Source organism: Pholcus phalangioides, unplaced genomic scaffold (genome assembly GCF_987345545.1).
Source record: "Pholcus phalangioides strain wild (caught in Gottingen) unplaced genomic scaffold, Ppha-v1.0 ptg000011l_1, whole genome shotgun sequence".
NCBI classification, from domain to species: Eukaryota; Metazoa; Arthropoda; class Arachnida; order Araneae; family Pholcidae; genus Pholcus; species Pholcus phalangioides.
The window spans coordinates 14,266,993-14,285,608 of NW_028301604.1; the positions used below are offsets into that span (position 1 = coordinate 14,266,993).

The window sequence follows — 18,616 nt, forward strand, 5'->3', positions numbered from 1 at the left end:
TGATGTGTTGGGAGGGTCGATTTATTGTGCATGTTTGTTGGATCGTCCCGTATTTTACACAGACCCATTTTTACCATATAATTTGACTCGTGGGAGAGATGATAATCCATCATTTGAATCCGTGCCTAGCCAGGATTCTGGAGATTGGCCTGATTTATTAAAATTTCATTCATAATAAAAAAATGGAAAGTATTTCTCTTGGATGAGGGTAGGGGGGGGGGGCCCTGGATAGAACAGGGGGGCCACGAGAAAAAAATGTGATCCGTCGGGAGCCATGAGCTGAAAAAGGTTAAGAAACACTGCGCTAGACTACTAGCTACACATGCACTGATTCCTTGCTTTCTAGGAGCATGTATACGCTGAATGAAACCGTACAATGGGTAGTATGGCCATGAGGAATGAGTGAAGTGCAGTGGTTCTTAACCTTGATCCATATGGCCCCTTTGCAGTTGCAGTCCTGAGATATTCTAAGGATGACACGGGTGAAAATAAACTGGGAGGGGAGCCATGACAGGGGGTTAAGGGAACACGGAGAACTATGATATAAAATTCAGATGTGAAGAAATCAAGTTTTCAAGTGAAATATAGTGATAAAAAGTGCGGACTATTTTTAAAATGCAGCGAAGTTGCTCATAAAACTAGTTCCATCTTAACGCAAGGGCCCGAAAGCTTCGTGTACATAGGGGGTATGACTTCGTGTACATACCACATGATGAAATCTGGTATTATAATTTTTTTCGAGGGAGTATGTAAAAATTTAAGCTCTTATTTCCATCCAGAAGGTCATTTTACCCGGTGGCTCTCATGATATTGAGACGGTCCTGCATAGAACCAGGACAAGAACAAAGATCACCGAATCCTTGCTGTGGAGACAGACGATGTTCATTGTAAACTTATTTTAAAAAAAAATCAATTTAATAAGTAGAAGGTTTCACTACTGAATGAGGATTAAGGGGCTCTGGACAAGACAGGGGGCGAGAAGGTAAAATATAGTCCAAAGGGGGGGGGGGGCTCATGGGCAAAATAGATCAAGAAACACTGGTATAGCGCTTTCGGTTAGATTGTGAGGGGACGGTGGTTCGATTCTCCGCAGATGCTCGTCATAGTTTTCTTCCAAAAAATTCATCTCCGCAGTTTGATTAGTTGTTTACACTATGCACAAATATATTTAGGTTGAAATCTCAGCTAATCTCATAAGTCAAACCAGATTTCCGTAGTTTTCCGGGATGTGCTAAAATGGAAACTCCTACTACGCCCATCAGCGTATATAAAGTTATCGTGATGAATAAAACTGATGTTACTTCTTAAATGTCGGGTGATTGTGAACTAAACACGTATATGAGCACATTACATTAGATGGCGGCTTCTTGACCCAAAATATGACTTTGCATTTTACCTTAACATCTGCTATGTATAGGGGTAGGCATAAAAATTTCCCAGTTTTTTTTATTCAAGTAACCAATCATTTTAATAGTTTTTCAAAAGGGAAATAAATAAATAAATACTCGTTGTTAAATTTTATTAAATTAAAAACCATACGTTTTTTTCAAATTTAGTTAAAAAGGATAACTTTTTTAAATTAAAAAAATATTAATTTAAAATAATGCTCACATAAGGCAAGATTAAAACTATTTATACATCAGGCTATTTGACAGTTTATTCATAAATGCAGTACATTGCTATATATTTTATAGTGAGTATATAAATACATAACGCGCACCAATATCAAAATACAAATAGAAGGCAGTAGGTTTTTTTTATTTTGTTATTTTATACATATGATTATTGTTCTGCTTAAGGAGTTTCATATACGGCACAGCACAGAGGATTCAGAGATACATGCACGCATCAGGTCTACTTTTCTTCTGGGAAAGGGCCGGTCATGACAGTTTTCACAAAGGCTGCAAGAACATAAGAGCATTATAACGATAGTAGCAAAAATGACAAATTGGCGGAAATATGAAATCTAATAAGCAAGTTTTTTTTGTGTTACTTGAGTTTAATAAGCGTTTGCTTTTTTTTTATGGCTCAAATGGTATTTAATTACATGTTTGTATTATTTTCCATAGTATCCTGGTTTTCAAAAGCTATAGACGATTAGTTGAAAGCCATGTCACAGTTGTTTCATATTCCAGTTATAATTCTGATCTGACCGGTCAGTTTTCACAGTTATATTTACTATTAACTTTTTCCATATTAATCTACCCTTTCTTTCGGATTTCATGTATTTTTGTTCTGCTAGGCCATTCAAACGTTACCGTTTAAGTTTATATATACTTATTATATATATATATACACATGCAGTCTCGTTGATTAAGTTTCTTTAAATAATTTGTGAATCGTTAAAGTATTGATAAATTTTAAATACATGTAAGTGCGGTGTAGTTAATACAATAAGAAGGATAGAATGAATGAGTTGAGTGTAAACTGAAAAGAAAAATCAGTCTGAGCAAGGCAAATAAAGTACACCATTCTATTGTTACTAGTCAAAGAAAAATAATTATTTTCTAAACTGTGATTAATAAAAGGGGAAAAGCACAGAAAGAGAAAAAATAATTCAATAAATGATTAAAATTATGATTTCTTTTTATATAGTTACGTCTTTCGAAATCTCGCAATAATACGCGAAACTTGAACTTATCCGTAGTTGGTAATGAAAGTCTTGTGTTTTTGGAATGTATTCTCGCGACCCGAAAAACAATTAAAATGATAGATGAATTATCTAAAACAAAGAGGGGGAGTCAATTGGCTTATCGAATAAAGAACTCATTTTCATCAAAATCGTGCTTGGAAATTCTTTGAGTCCTTTTATTTTACTTAATCTTTGAGTCTGCCTGAATGAGGGCAGAAGTTGTTATTCTGTTAACCATTACGTTCCAGCATGATACTGTATTTCAAAAGAAAGAAACGTTGCTAACATTCGTGCTAAACTTCTTTAATTGCATAAATATTTCTCAATTTTACCTAGGCAGCGAATCTCAAAGGAAAATTGAAATAATAGAGCGATTAAGAAGAGCACAAGGACCAACATTCATCAGATCTTGATACTCCCCCACACTCGGCATTTCAAAATAGAATCATGGCACAGATAACACGCCTGAGCTCATAATTCAAGACGATTAGGAATTCTACAAGTAAATGTATTTTTAAGCCAGTAGTTTATTTAAAAATGAAAAAGAAAGAAAGAAAAACTTCCACGATGACACGGTGGATATTCCATATTAAAGGTTCGTAAGCTTAAAGTATTGAATACTCGGCTTTAGCTGCTCAAGAGAGAGTTTATTCATTATTTTTTTAAGACATTTTAAACTGGGAAATGATAACATAGGTGACTAAAAAAATTACTTATTATAATTTTCTATTTAAATTCATGGGATTATTATTTTTCAGTTTTTAGGAGCTAACTATTAGATGTTCACTAATTTTATAAAATGAAAGAAAAAAATATGAATAGTAAACATAAAAATACTAAATCATTTATTATTAGACGTAACTTAATTAAAATTTAAAATAAACGTACGTTCGTATTTTAGAAAGCCATCGTCATCCTCAGTTCCTCCACATGACCTCATGATTTCTTCGCATTCTACATCAGTTAGTCTTTCACCTAAAAAACATTCACATGCAGTTTGAGAAAATAATTCATAAATACGATGTTTCTAAATATCAAAACGAATTCGCGGAAATTTTATAGTTTTACAAGAAAACGCTCCCAACCTAAACTCGTAGAATGCGACGAAAATTTTACAGACGTTAGTAGATGGTTCAAAATATGTACTGTGAAAAAAATAGCTGCGGAATTGCATTAGGAGAGGAATAAATTAATGTTGAAAATTGGGTCTGGGATGCCAAACCCGTATAGTTAGAATCAATTGGCGACTTTGCATTCTTGAAAATTAACGAAAACATCTAATGCGTTTATACTATCAAAACGTGCTTTTTAATGTACGTATTTAGAGACGTTAATATTTGAAAAATAGCTTCTTAAAAGTATCACTAGAAAACCAGAATATGCAGATTAGATGCATCAGTACTATCTTGCATAGTTTACAACATATATAATTGATTACAATTGATTCAGGTCGAATGAAAGGGTTAATTTCTTTATAAATTGAAAGTGTTACAAATATGAGGCTCATTGAAGAAATGCATAAAGCAGAAATGTATTTTATACCAGCTACAGCGAGCGAATATTTTAGATGCACAGTTTTGTTTCCAGCAATCAAGTGCGTTGTTTGCAATAAATATGAAATCAACAGGATTCTAGAAATACCCAGGATGCGTTTCTGTGTATGAGCATGCATGCCATGAATATTTCCACATGTTGACGTAGCGTGGCGAAGAGAACTGGTTGTGAGCAATGAATTGTACTTTAAAAATATTGTCTCGATGAAACAAATCGATTTGTATTTGTTCAATCGTAACTAAATCTGAAAATTTTCGAACGAAATTTTTCCGCACCCGAAAACCGTACCTATCGGTTGTATTAGATGAGTGGTTTTAGGTGGCATCACAAACACATGAACGATTTTACCCGGTGGCGTAACACCGTCAATCAAATCATTGTTTTTGAAGGGTGACCAAGAATCCACTAAAAGTACGGTTTCATAGGGTGTTTTTTTAAAATGCACTTCCGATAAATATTCGCGCAGTTCTTTTTTGATCCCATTTTCCCAGATTTCAAAGCGACGGTATAAATATTGTAAGCTTGAAACATTTTCTGCCGAACTTTGGTTCCGAATTTCTTTTAGGTTCAGAGTACACAAAAAAGGCGATGGCAAGCATTCCATCTTTGCTGATTGTTGGCATTACAGTATATGAATGGGTCGTAGCATGGATAGATTGTGCAGCATTTTCAATCTGTTTTGAACCCAAAAAAATCAAGCGTTCTCCCCGAATAAATTTCTTTATTAAAACCCGATTGATCAGTATTAAACATCTGGTTATCCTTCAACTGCGAATTCTTAAAAAAAATACACATACATCATACATTACCCCAATGATAAACATGTTCGGGTAAATCGAAAAGCTATTCATACTTAGAATTAGACAACCATAAGTATTCTTTATGGGCATTGTATAATATTTTATCACGTGTATATATATTGTTTATAATTTTTATTAATTGAATTTTTAATTGGGTTGCTATATTTTTGAAATATATGACATCCATATTTTTTATGGGCATTTTTTTCTCAGCCACCTCGTTGGGCATTTTGCCTGTTGTGGAGTTGTATTTGTATATTTGTATTTACATATGCTTTTGAAGCACTTACAATATGATCCTCTTCATAAATCTGCTTTTGAGCGATCATTTTAGTAATTTTTCTGCTAACAATTCTACATTTCTGTGTAAAATTACAGAGCCATTTTCCGGAAGCTTTGAATGGCCTTTTTAGGGACAGAGCTTTATTACAAGAACAGCTTTTCAAATCCGAGTTATGCACGTTTATATCCGAGTTATGCCTGCGCTTCGTATCCTTAAACCTTTGAAAAACATATTTTTGAATTTCGTATAGTTTGTACCTCTTATCACCAAATTTGTTGACTTGATTTTCTCACAAATACATTTGAGACAAACTTTTTACAAATCTATACTTACTTTGAACAGATTTTAGTGTGCGATGTTTCATTTTTTTACTGCTACGCCAGTATTCAACGGCTGCTCTTTTAGTTTTAAATGGGATTCTCTGGACTTCCTCATTTAACTCTTCACCTACATACATTTCATCATTATCATCTATGGTGTCAGAATCAGAATTCTCAAATTCACTTTCGTCAATCGATGACTCGAAATCCAGAGTGTCTTCTACTTCATCATTAAACATTTCGCATATAGATTCAGGTTCTTTCTAAAATTTTCCATTATTTTATTTTTTAAATTTATTTCGGCTTCTGTAAAAAATCTATCAGCTTCATTTCTTGAACAGAGAATTCGTGGTACAGCATCCACAACGCACTGAACACATTAATATGTGGTGGCATTTTTCAATTTGAAAGCCGCAGCTGGTTTAAAAAAATAGATTAAGAAACATCGAGGTTATATAAAACAATGCAATTTCATGCGGAAGACTTTTCAGCATTTAAACAAAAAAAAAACAAAAACTTATTGCGACTCGCTAATTTGTTTCACTTATGTAAAATAAAAGTGGAGGAAATGCATGATTAGATTAAAAATATATATTCAAACTCAATATTTCAAAAAAATTTTTGAATGCAAAATACCCAAAAATAACTTTACAACAGATTTAAACTCATTCGGAGGAAACACGGACAGTTCATTTAAAAATTTTCCGCTTTTCTTTGAATTCTCGCCAAGAAGGGTTGTATTTGGAGTTAAAAATGTTGATTTGTATTCATTTTTACACCTTTTCTGTTGCAATTCCGCAGCTACTTTTTTTAGAACATATTTTGAGCCATCTAGTAACGTCTGTAAAATTTTCGTCGAATTCTATGAGTTTATCTTGGGAACGTTTCCTTGTCAGAAACTCATTGTTTTTTAATTCGATTATTATACAGGGCAGCAGGGCCGCAACTAGATGCTTGGTCACCCGGGGAAAGTGTGCATTTTGGCACACCCTTGTAATGTTGAAGGAGAGGTTTGAGAATGAAATTTGCGCCCCTTCGGGTCTCGTGCCCCGGGCGCTGGACCAGAGGGGGCTCAAATTTCATTCTGAAACCTCTCCTTCAACATTACAAGGGGCGTCAAAATACGCTCTTGCCCCGGGTGACCAAGCATCTAGTTGCGGCCCTGATACAGGGTGTCCTGTAAGTGCTAGCACGGCCTTTATGTCATCAGCCGTCCGTTGTAGAGGTATTTAAAATATTATTATATAGGTATTATTCAAATTTAAAAAATGCTCAACAGGCGTTCAAAAATTACCCTGTACCAGTTTGAGAGTCACAGTTTGAGAGTTTTACAGTGTGTAATAAGATAAAAAAAAGTCTAAACTTCTATATTTATATATTATAAATATTTGATTCGAGAATATCTCTGTGAATATTGCCCTTAGAAACATGGATTTTTTTCTTGTTGTCATCAGGAGAGACGGGGAAACAACTTTCTAATTGGAAGTTAGCGGAGCGGCCGTTTCGTAACGCGCTAGCACGTTTGCATTTCATTTTATACCATGCATTCTTTGATGAAAATTGTTTGTTTTTGTGTGCACTACCACCTCTTAAAGTTTCTCCCATCTTTTCTGAATCACCCTGTATAGTTGATGCATTTCATTTTAACACAAACTTATTGGTTTTACTATAATACGCACGTCATATCAAAATACATACCTAAGGATAATAAGACATGTGCTAATTCAGCTGCAAGCATAGTACCATTTTCTGCTTTGTCATATACTTTAAGGCCTTCCATGAAATCTTCTAACGTTCCAACTTCTTTTTCTTTTCTTATCTCACTGTAGATTGGTAAAACTTCTTCGAATGTTAGCTTCTTCTCACCTGGAAGATTAACAATTTCAGATCACTTTGAGCGAAAAAAAAATTCTATAAGTGAAGGGAACCAAATTTATTTACACTATTGTAATAAACTTTCGATTAAATTTTTTCACTATTGAACAATATATATATATACGGTATCTCTTTTAACACATTACATCGATGAGTTACAAGTAGAAAATACATAAATATAAATATAATTCTTACAGGAGAAAACTTCTAATAATAATATTGATACGATTTTAATTGAACCTTGGATAATTTGGAGCTCTGAATAAATGATAAATTACTCAGTTTTTAAGCAAACAATAAATACCTCTCTTATCACTGCCTCCCTTCTTCTTCACTGCAGCAATAGTTGGTTTGCAGTCTAGAGATCTCAAAAAGTCACCGAGGTCCCTTGCATCAATTTTACCTTCACCCTCGAAATCATAAATCTCGAAATGTTCACGGGCTTCTGCAAAAGAGATATAATTATTCCAATAAAAATTAGAAGTTTAACAAAGAGCAGAATAAAAAACAAATTTTCGACCAAATAACCTGAAATTATTTCAGACGAAAACTAAAGTAAAAGTAAAATGAGTATTAAGCTGAATATATGCTCGAATATAATCTACCCACCTTATGAATGAAGAATAATATTATATACTTCTACGAGATATAAAAATAACATTATTTTTTAATTTAAAAAATGGTTACAAAAAACAAAATTCTATTACAGATTTGAAAAGAAAGTTTTTATAATAATGCATTCGAGGGCGTCGTTATAGGCTTTCATTATAAAACGTAAAGTTCACTTCCCGCAAACACTATGTAATTGCAAAAAAGCATATTTTACGGCGCAATAAGTTGTTTGTAATTTTTTTAAAGACCAACTCATTGAATACTTCCAATTGACCAAACATTAGATCGACCAGAAAGTGTTTGAACATAAATTATATTAATTCGTCAAATTTCCAGATTACCTTTATCAATGCCATCTTTTTTTCGAAGATATCTTTTTTTTTTGTCTGCAATATACCATATACACTTTATATCCCACTGGCCATTTCAGTGGTTTGGTAGTCAGTCTTAGGCAACAATCGAATAATGGTTTCATGGTTTTAAATTTTTTGCACGTTTTTATATAGAACAATGACAACTTTATAACATATCAATTGATCCCCTTACTTACATCAGCTCACCAAAGAGAACTCACGAATTTACCATCAGAATTCCATTCTGCCGAAATAACACAAGGTACCATCATTTCGCACAGCTCATGTATGGAATTCATTGCCTGGTTAGATTGTGAGAAAGCCAACAAATTATCAGTTCAAGGCCGCTTTAAAAAATCATGATCAGTTTCCACATCTCCGATGCTATGCTTTTTATGACTCTTTTTATTTTATTTTAACTTATCATTGCATTGTTTTGCGTAATTTTAGTTTTATGCACCTCTTTTTAATAGTTTAAAAAAAATTTAATTTTATTTGATTTTAATTGTGTAGTTTTTAAAAGTTTTCATTTTCTCGTCTCTTTTATACGCATTCACTTGCTTCACTTACTTTTGCTTATTTATTTTATTTATTTGTTTTTTATTTATTTTTCTGACATTTCTGCATTTTCTTTGTGATGTAGGTGCTGAATTGCAATTTACAAATATGTAAATACATAAATAAATAAAACAAAAGGGCCATTTTTTATATATGGGCTCTATCTATATATTTTATTCTGATGTAATTTCTATCGATTTGGCATCCATAGTAAAAGATCCAGTGAAAGTGTTTAATTCGGGATATAATCACTGTTTAAACACCATCACATAAAACATCAAGACCAAACAATGTTAATATGAATGTTAGTATGATTTTACTCATTTCTACAAAATTGTGTTCGAAGTCTCGGGCCACATAAGACGACTCAGAGGGTCACGTTTGACCTACGGGCCGTTGAGCATGTATGCTTTAGATTAGAATATACTTCATAAGCTCATGATGGACATGGAATAACAGAGACTGTTATTAATAAAATATATTTTTTTTTGTTTTCCTAGTGCGTACGGATTGTAAGTTCAGTAGCTTCCAATGATGTATAGTGACAGCCTATGTTGCCATGAGATGATTGGAGATAGAGCCTAGCAATGGGGTTGCGATTCGGAACAAGTGTATCAAGGCAATTCAGAGTGCCATCAAAGTATTTCGAAATTGGGCAAGGGTGCTGTGAGATATTCAGCATTCCTTAGAGTGCTGCGAAAGAAAGAGGTTGGAAATTTTTGCCTTAATAATTGGAATTAACGTTTAAAGACAAGTACGTACGCTGAAGTTAGGATTCGAACTTTAGACTATAAAATGGTTGTAAATCATTTATATCGGAAACATAATAAGAATAATTTCCGATTAGTCAGTTAATCATGTGGTACAATGCTTTAACACGTTCTGTCATTCCTCACTCCATTTATTATATCTACTATACTTAAAAAAAATAAAGTCAACAGTTTGATATTCATGTATCAAATTTTAATATTTGAAAACATCAGCTGAACTAGTACAGGTGTTTTTATTAATCTAAGGTTGAGTTACACGAGTGACTTAAAATGTTTCATTGTCCTTATAAAATCTGCATCATGAATCATTTGGACCTCATTCAACCTCTTTGTAAGTATAATCAACCTCCTTTTCATAAGTCAGGCATATGCATTCATATTGCTGTGAAAGCAACTAGCCAAAATCATTTAAAAAAAGAGAGATCTAGTAAAACAGGCAGAAGTAAGTGGTGGGGGAGTTGATGTAAAATGGATGAGGCTCAAGTGAGTGTGTGGGTGGATCAGAGCGTTCCTAAAACGCGAGATCTTCGAGAAGCAATAACGTGAAGGATCCCAAAAAAGGCGACGCAGGGGTGGGGAAGGGGGTTGAACATGAAGGAGATGTTTGAGTGCGTCTAAAAGCGGACTCCCGAAATCCGAAGATGACTATGCGGGATACACAACAAGAGCTCCACGTGACCTGATCCATGTTTCAGAAACCGTGCTATCCGCCAAGAATGTAGCCATGACGAAGCAAAAGTTCCGTGGAAATTTTTAGCAAATTGGTTTGTTTTTGCTGCGGGGGAGTGAGTGACTTAAATCAACGATGCCGTTGCATAAAAGAAAAAAAAAGAAACCCACTCCGCGATTGGAGCAGAGAGAGAAGCCACAACTTTCTTAACCCACCATCAACCGGATCTTTTTCTTCTTTTTTTGGTTCCTAGCGCTGGTTTTTTTTTATTCAGAGAAAACCTTTTTTTCCAACGGAATCTCCACACGTAACACGATATTTCAAAGTAAAATAAGGGAGAAAAACTACAACGAGGGAAAGCGCTTCTGTGTATCTGACGTAGAGGGTTGTTGAAAGAAAAAGAAGCACATGTGTAGTTTGCAAGGTTAAAAGCATCTATAATAAATTACATTTTCTCCTTAATATCGTCTATATCAGCAGTTTTTAATCGGTGCTTCGCGAAGCCCTTAGGGCTCCGTGTTAACTCATCAGGGGCTCCACTCGAGAAAAATGAATAAAAAAACAGTAAATTTGGAAAAAAATAATTATAAATATTTTTGAATAATAAAAATAAATCATTAACTTTGATGAATAAATAAAAAACAGTCCTACAGGGCTCCACCATAGAAATTATGTAACAAAAAGGGGCTCCGCGGGTCAAAAAGGCTGAGAACCGCTGGTTTATGTTATTAGTACTTTCACACATAAATGTATTGCAGTGTAATTTAATCAACCCTTTTACAGTACCGTCTTTTTTTGCCGAATCAAAAATGGTCAAAAAACAGCCGCTTAGTATGTATTGTCGATTGAGAGAGAGAACCAATACAACGTATATCCATGCATACCAAGTAATAAAAATAATTTCAACATACCTTTTGTCATACCAAACATCTTCACGCCTTATTTTTTTCATCATATTGCATATATGATTTAGCTACCGTTTACTAGAAATTCTTGGTGAATGCTTACCTCGTGAAAGATATCCAATTTTAAGACTGTGTGTGTGTACATGAAAACTCTATTTACGTAATGTATATCAACCACAGATTTCAATAACGTCATAGCAGGGGCGGATTTATGGTTTGTCTCCCTTGCACTATACAAATTCTTTTACCCCCTACTGTTTTGGTCTAATTTCTATACCACCCATTACCCTTAATTTGCTACCCTGGGCTATAGCCAGCTTAGCCTCTTTGCAGATATGCCTTTGAGCCGTAGGAGGAATAAAACAGAGAAGTTGGGTCATATTGTCATGATTCAGGTAAATATTATTGTCATTCATAATATAAATGTGTGTGCATCAAAATTCTGTTAATTACTGTATTCATGAAAAGTGTGGCCATAAATTAAAGTAGGAAAAGCATGTATTTAATTCTTTATCTACAAATTTATTGAACCTAAACTTAGTAAAATAAACACCCATAAAGCTAAAATAAATCGATACTGTTAAATATCAATACTCACTTTCAACTTCTGCTGTTTTCAGATCAGCCTGAAATAAAATTAAAAAAAAATGTATACTAACGTATATTGTGCAACATAAAAATATATACTGTATGATCATATATAAATGAGATACTCAAAACAGTTAGTGGACTCTTTGTCAATATTTTATCAATTAAAATGCTTAAAATCACAACTAAATAAAACCTACATTTCCCCTAATTGCTTTGAGCAGTGTACATTGTCAATGAACAGAGATAAAACCATAATTTAGAAGATTTATTTCTTTGATAAACTCAGATGTAAACTAAAATTATGAGTGGATAAACAGCATGAAAGCAAATCAAAAGAAAAATTAAGTTCAAAAGAGTTTAGAAATATAAATTTTATGTCCGGATATTGCATCCATTAATCTTCCAAAGGTCAATGTTTTAGATTGGGAGCATGCGTTTGATTAATTAAATTTTTTTCTTTTATGAAAGCAGATTTTCATTTTCTTTTGAAGGTGTGAGAGATTACGAACTCAAATTAGGAAACAAAAATTTTTCATTCACAGGAGCATTTATGTCAAAAATTTATTTTTTAAAAATCATTCATTTTTGAGAGGAACAAATTTTTTGATTTTATTTTTAATATAATTTTTTTCTATGGACATAGATTAGTCCAGAAAACGTACAGATTTTTTTTCCGTAAATTTCTGGGGGGGGGGGGGGCTGATATCTCTAAACCAAAATCAAGAAGGACAAATAGAAAAAAAATAATGAACGTTTTAATAAGCATCAGCAATTAATTTTAGTGGCTTTATAAAACATATGAATTTCTTGCTAATCTGTACCAGTGAATTTTAAGCTATTAAATGGAGCTCAGTAATTAAATCGCAACGCCAAATGACATTGGATTAACCGTTGGATTTTCATGACTCTCTTCCCTATCCTCTTTTATTTAATCATTTTTATCATTATAATATTCAGATCTCATAATAAGTTTAATCTGAAGGAAATAGTAATTGCTATTATGACACAGAGATGAGGAGAGTATGCATGACCCTGAGCTCTCTTCTATTGAACCACGGTCAATTTTTTCGTTGTCGCAATGAAATTTAATCACCCAACTAGGTGTGGATATAGACGTCAAATATATACTGTATACGGTGAAATTGTTTTATTTATGTACTATATCCATACGTTCATACTGAGATGTATAGATTTCGAACGCCTACAAAATGGTGGCAAGAAATCAGTTTCTTAACCATCAACTACAGTAACCAACACTTTTTGTGATATCATTATTCAGTTACATTTTGCCAAGGCGAGATATTTTTATATTCGGGTTGGCCGCGCGTGATTTATGTTAAAGTGCCTATATAGGAGATCGAGTTTTTCTGAAGATTAGAATTACCACTTGTGGAATATCTGATAAATCGCGTCACGAGTTAAATTTGGCAAACCGCTGCTAGTTCGTTGTCTCCTAGTTTATTCTTTTCTCTTTCCGTTCATTTCTCCTCCTTTTTAACAAGTTACATAGAAATTCCCAAGCACTTTATTCGCTTTGCGCTGTCAACATAGTCACGATAAATGCGCAAAAGTAGTGGAGAAAAGAATTAGCTGCAGGAAAAGGAATGGAAGAGAAAAGAATTCTATGGAAGATCATATACATTTTAATTATACGGGCACATCTCTCTTGAACACCTAATGTTTTACTGCTGATGTTCTTTCATTCTGAGATTATTTGCTTCATTCTATGTCATTCCTTAACATTTTTTGGCGTCGTCTCTTATGGAATTTCTCACTCATGTCCACACAAAATTGAACCCACTCTAATGGGCGATAGGAGATTCGTTTTTGATTGAGATTCGTTTTCACAAAACACTCGGTACAAGTTCCAAAGAACATTCTCAGTAAGGCGTTGAATGAAATAATTTGAACAATGAAACTCACACATAACTGCTTAGCGTAAATTTTTAATATTTTCGAGAAAAAATATTTTCGCGAGTTGAATACAACGAGATACCAATACAATCAGTAAGAACCAGCAGCACTCGAATAGGGTATTTACTAACGATTTCTGTCACTACTTTTACTGTGTCAAATATTTAATCTCTCTCTCTCTCGTGAATATTTTTGTTTCGATAGATATTATCTAAGCAACAAATTTACATCAACATATCAATTACTAAGTGGTATGTCGCTGCAATTCAAGATGGCACAAGATCATCAAGGGGTTCTCATATAACTTTAGATTTCGAAATATGTCTCATCAAGTTATCGAGAAAGCCATAAATAAAGTGACTATGTATTTGAAATTTAAATTAACATGCTCCTAATGTATCTTATGTACCCACTATTACAGTGAAATCCCTATAAATTATACTCTTTGGATAAGGATAAAAATATATCGTTGTGTAGAGGGATTATCATTATACCGAGAGACAGCATTATCAATACGTGCCACCAAATTTATCCTGTTTTTGACATTTCTTCTAAATCGTTGTCTCAGTACATTAGAACCCCGCTAATCTGAACTAACTGGGACCGAGACCTGTTCGGATTAGTGAAAAGTTCGGATTACCGGGATTTGTCTTTTAAACATGGCTGTGTTAAAACTGTAACAATAGTGAGTATCCATACGGGTGGGATACGAGTTACAGATCAGATAATTCCGTTTAACAATGACTGAAACAATTGCGAGGAAATTAAAGTAATTTTTTTACCTTCCAATGGACCAAGCGGCTTTATAATACAGCAAACAGGTGTACAAAAAATGTTGCTTCGATATTTCATTGAAGATGAGAATGAGTCCCTTTCCATTATTCAAAAAATGTAGAAAATATGTCATATGTGAAATATGCCATTTACTGGTCTGCAGAAGCATGGTCAAACCTTGACGGAAACCTGTAACTTGCTAAAGAAAACCTGGGAAGAATTATGGCCAAGACTTGCCTTCGTCCATAATCAAGACACAACAGAGGAATCTAATGAAATCTTCCAGTTTTTTAAAGAAATCCCTGGCTGCGAGGAAGCAGAGGAAAAAAATTTGGGTAAAATGCTATGATTAGGCTCTAACAGCCATCAAATTTTCACGGATGCAGAAATCGTCTCCGAAGTAAGTTTCAATTGACAACGGTTCGTCAAGAGATGGGTTTGATTAGTGTGTGTGGTTCTCAAGGTGTACATCGTTTCTCCAAGAGACGTCACCAACCTTTGTAAAGGGCCTCGCGGAGAGCTGCAAACATTGGTAATTGAGTATTCAGTGCTTTGGAATGGTTCTTTATTAGACTGTTCTGGGGCGTCACGAATAAACGTTGTCATACAAAGGGAGCCACGGATGGTACAAGTACAAACAACTGGGTCAGATTATGACGCTTCACCAACAAAGCCTCATTAAGAAGCTTGGTAGATTTTGAAACTGTAATTCCATACGTGAAGCAGCATGAAAATGCAACACCTGCAGGCATCATGATTCTGAGCGATGACTGCTATCTGCATCGTCCGCTAGGTATATGTCGCTTCTTCAAATGAAAACGGAAGATTTTTTTAAGGCAACCTTGTAATTCATCAGTATGAGGTGTAAAACCTCACATGTAAAATATAACGTGTTGCAATGCAGCATTTATGAGTTTTTGATTTTTCCAGTTGGATGATTCGTCAATTTTATCACACACGTCTCCATTTTTTTTCTCAGGAGCCGTTCGGATCAAGCGGGTTTTCGGATTAGTGTGGGAGTTCTACTGTATTATCATCAGAAAATGCACTCATAAGTAAAGTGTATATTCGCAGCAATAAAAATATAACTTATTAATTGATTAATAAAATTCAGTTGTGCAAGTTTTTGAAAGGGCTTGCCGATCACACTTCTGTGCATTACACAGAGAGTACCATCGCCTTCATAGCACTGTTGGTTTTTCTCTTTCAGATGGTGAAAAATTCCGACGTTATTAGATGCCCTTGAGAGAACAAAATTAGGTGATAAGTTTAACAATGTATTGAAGACGATTTTGAGAGAGATATAAAAAATCATCGTTGTCGCGGTTTCAAAATCTCTTCAAAAAATATCGTCATGCAGGGATTTGTCGTTGTAAAGTATATCGTTGTATCGAGGAGATACACACTAAGAGAGGAGGAGACTATAGGAAATTCCACAATTTAAAAAAAAATATCGTTGCAGAGGAATTTATCGTTATATTGCGTATCGTCGTATCGATGTTTCACTGTATTTAACATTTGAAAATTTAAAAAACTGAAATTCTCATAAAAATGCTTCAAGTTTCAAACTGCTAACAAAAGAAATTTAGGATTCTCTGATCTGAGTAAATAATTCTGACATAAATCTAACTAATACTCTAAACATAAATCTGAGTAAAATAATAAAATTTTCTGACCCACTTGAATAATGATGTTCAAGAAAGCTTTGAAAGATGACATTTGCAGTGGTGAAATATTTTGGCTTTACTCATACACATATTCAAGTAGCAAGAGTAATATGTACACTCAAAACTACTAAACTATTAGATTTACTGACACTAGATAACATATGCATCATAATTTTTCAACACTTCTTAAATTTCCCCTTTGCAACCCATATCGAATTAAATCACTGATGCACTAATTTACTCGCACTCCTGAGGATTTTTTAGTTTCATGAAGGGCTATGAAGAGCAATAAAACTTTTATAAGCATCAACATTTTTCTAACTAAATAAAAATGTTGCCATAATTTTTTTAAATCAATAAAAAATGACTATATTAAATACTTTGATTTTAACCAATTACAGTATTTGACTATTTAATGATGAAACAGGTCTTAATGATACCGACTAATATTAGCAGTTTCTCTTAGAAAATCTTTTTTTCCCCGCGTAGTCAGAAAGAAAAAAAAGCGAATCTCTCCGTCTCATTCTTCAGTTCATATTTTACAATTTTTATGAAGCAAATAATTTCTCTTTTAATGTATTACTGTACACAGTATGCCGAGTCTAAGCTATAGGCAGACTCAATTAAAATATCGAAATCTTTACAAAAAAAGATGGAAATAAATATTCAGCTTCTCATTTTTTTTCGAAGCATAGATTTTTTTGAACTCGTTATAAATCAAAGTAACTGTTCTGGACTAATTTTTTTTTAATGTTTTAATTTTAGTCTACGTGCAAACAGTGCCATCTTAAAACTCACGGGTGAAGGGGCCTCATAAAAATGAGATGTGATTGAAAACTTCGAGAGTAATTTTATAAATTTGCAGTCAAGCATTTTTAGCCAGGTAGGGCCTCGGAAAACTCCCATGGCCCGGGAGCTCAAGATACTCTTAAGACGGCCCACGTACAAATAATATAATATAAAACATAACTGCCAGAAGGTTTACTACAAATAAAATATACATTATGAGCATTTTAAATTGGACGAGAAAAGACTTTCATGAGTAAGAAGCCAAACGAGAGATTTTACAGAACAAAATTCAACGATGTACTCAATTTAAATAATAGAGATAATATAGCACTGATACATAGGAATAATGTAAGTATAAATAACATGCAGATAAACATTGAACAGGCAGGACCATAACGTGGGCCGCAGGAGCACGGATGTTGATCTTTCCATGTTTAATTAGGTTGACTGACGGGACCCTAAGAAAACTGCTACCGCTGCCCCTGTGAACTTCCAATCTCACGAGATAGCCCCTTATTTCGGTCTTTACCGTTCGACAGAGAACGCGCCATAAAGAAAGAATGAAAATTTTTAAATGAAATGAAGAAATATATATTATAAACAGTAAAATTTTTTTTGAAAAACAATGGGCAGCAGAATTTCGGGAAACTTTGAATTTATGACAGGGGATTAACTATTTTTTTCACTTTCTTTTAAATGTTTTTCAGCAACGTTTCAGCTGGTTTTTTTTTCTCCCCTTTTTCGCTCTCTGTTGATGAGAGCTCCATACTGTAAAGAAATTCAGTGTGGGAATTAAGGAAGCTATCGGGAATTGAAGAGCTAAAATTGACTCAAACAATGATGACTATTTATTTCACATTAATCAGTTTCAATATAAATCACATTTGTTTTATTTATGATAAAAAATCTGTTTGAGATTCTCTTACGCCTTTACTTAAATTATATTTATATTTTAACCAAAATACATAACTTTGCAAATGTTAGTTTTAACAACTTTATAGGTTTACACATATCAAAGAAGACATGTAAAAGAAACATTACAGACCAAAGAGTAATCAATCACAAAGTTTTAATTAAATTGGCATTTGTTTGAAATTTGGTTACTCCTACAGCCAACCTGTTTGAGATTTAGTGTGTTGGTTAAGACCAGAATTAAAAAAAAATAAATAAAGTACATGTATGCAAATATGTATCGCACATGTCGAGTACTTACCATTGTACTGTACTTCTGATGAGGGAACGGGTAGCCTCTATTCGAGTTCGCAACTCACTAGTAAGAGATAAAAGCCGTCTACGTCGTCGGCGTCCGACTTATATATTTAAAAATCTTCCTCTAGATGGCTCTAGTGTAACATTTTCCAGCTCATTTTCCTTGCTTTCTCCCCGCCCCACGTCTCTGGCATGTCAACTGAGTACGGCCTATTTTAAACGAAGTTCAGTTCAAAATAATAAATTTGATATCTATTAAAAGCCGAAAATTTTTCACATTCTCTGAGTTTATTTTTTTATTTATTTCAAAAGCAATGTTTCAGAGGTTATATTTCTAAAT

At 33.7% G+C, this 18,616-nt stretch overlaps 1 protein-coding gene across 1 annotated transcript; it reads right to left on the reverse strand.

Annotated features, from left to right (window-relative positions):
• Window positions 1-1,639: 1,639 nt before the first annotated feature.
• On the reverse strand, window positions 1,640-18,415 carry LOC149080094 (myosin light chain 1-like). Its single transcript, XM_089239090.1, has 6 exons — window positions 18,281-18,415; window positions 11,931-11,958; window positions 7,769-7,909; window positions 7,288-7,455; window positions 3,521-3,607; window positions 1,640-1,901 (listed from the first exon to the last, which is right to left on the reverse strand). The coding sequence occupies exons 1-6, from the start codon at window positions 18,281-18,283 to the stop codon at window positions 1,855-1,857; spliced, it is 474 nt and encodes a 157-aa protein (XP_089095216.1). The 5' UTR covers window positions 18,284-18,415; the 3' UTR covers window positions 1,640-1,854.
• Window positions 18,416-18,616: the final 201 nt, after the last annotated feature.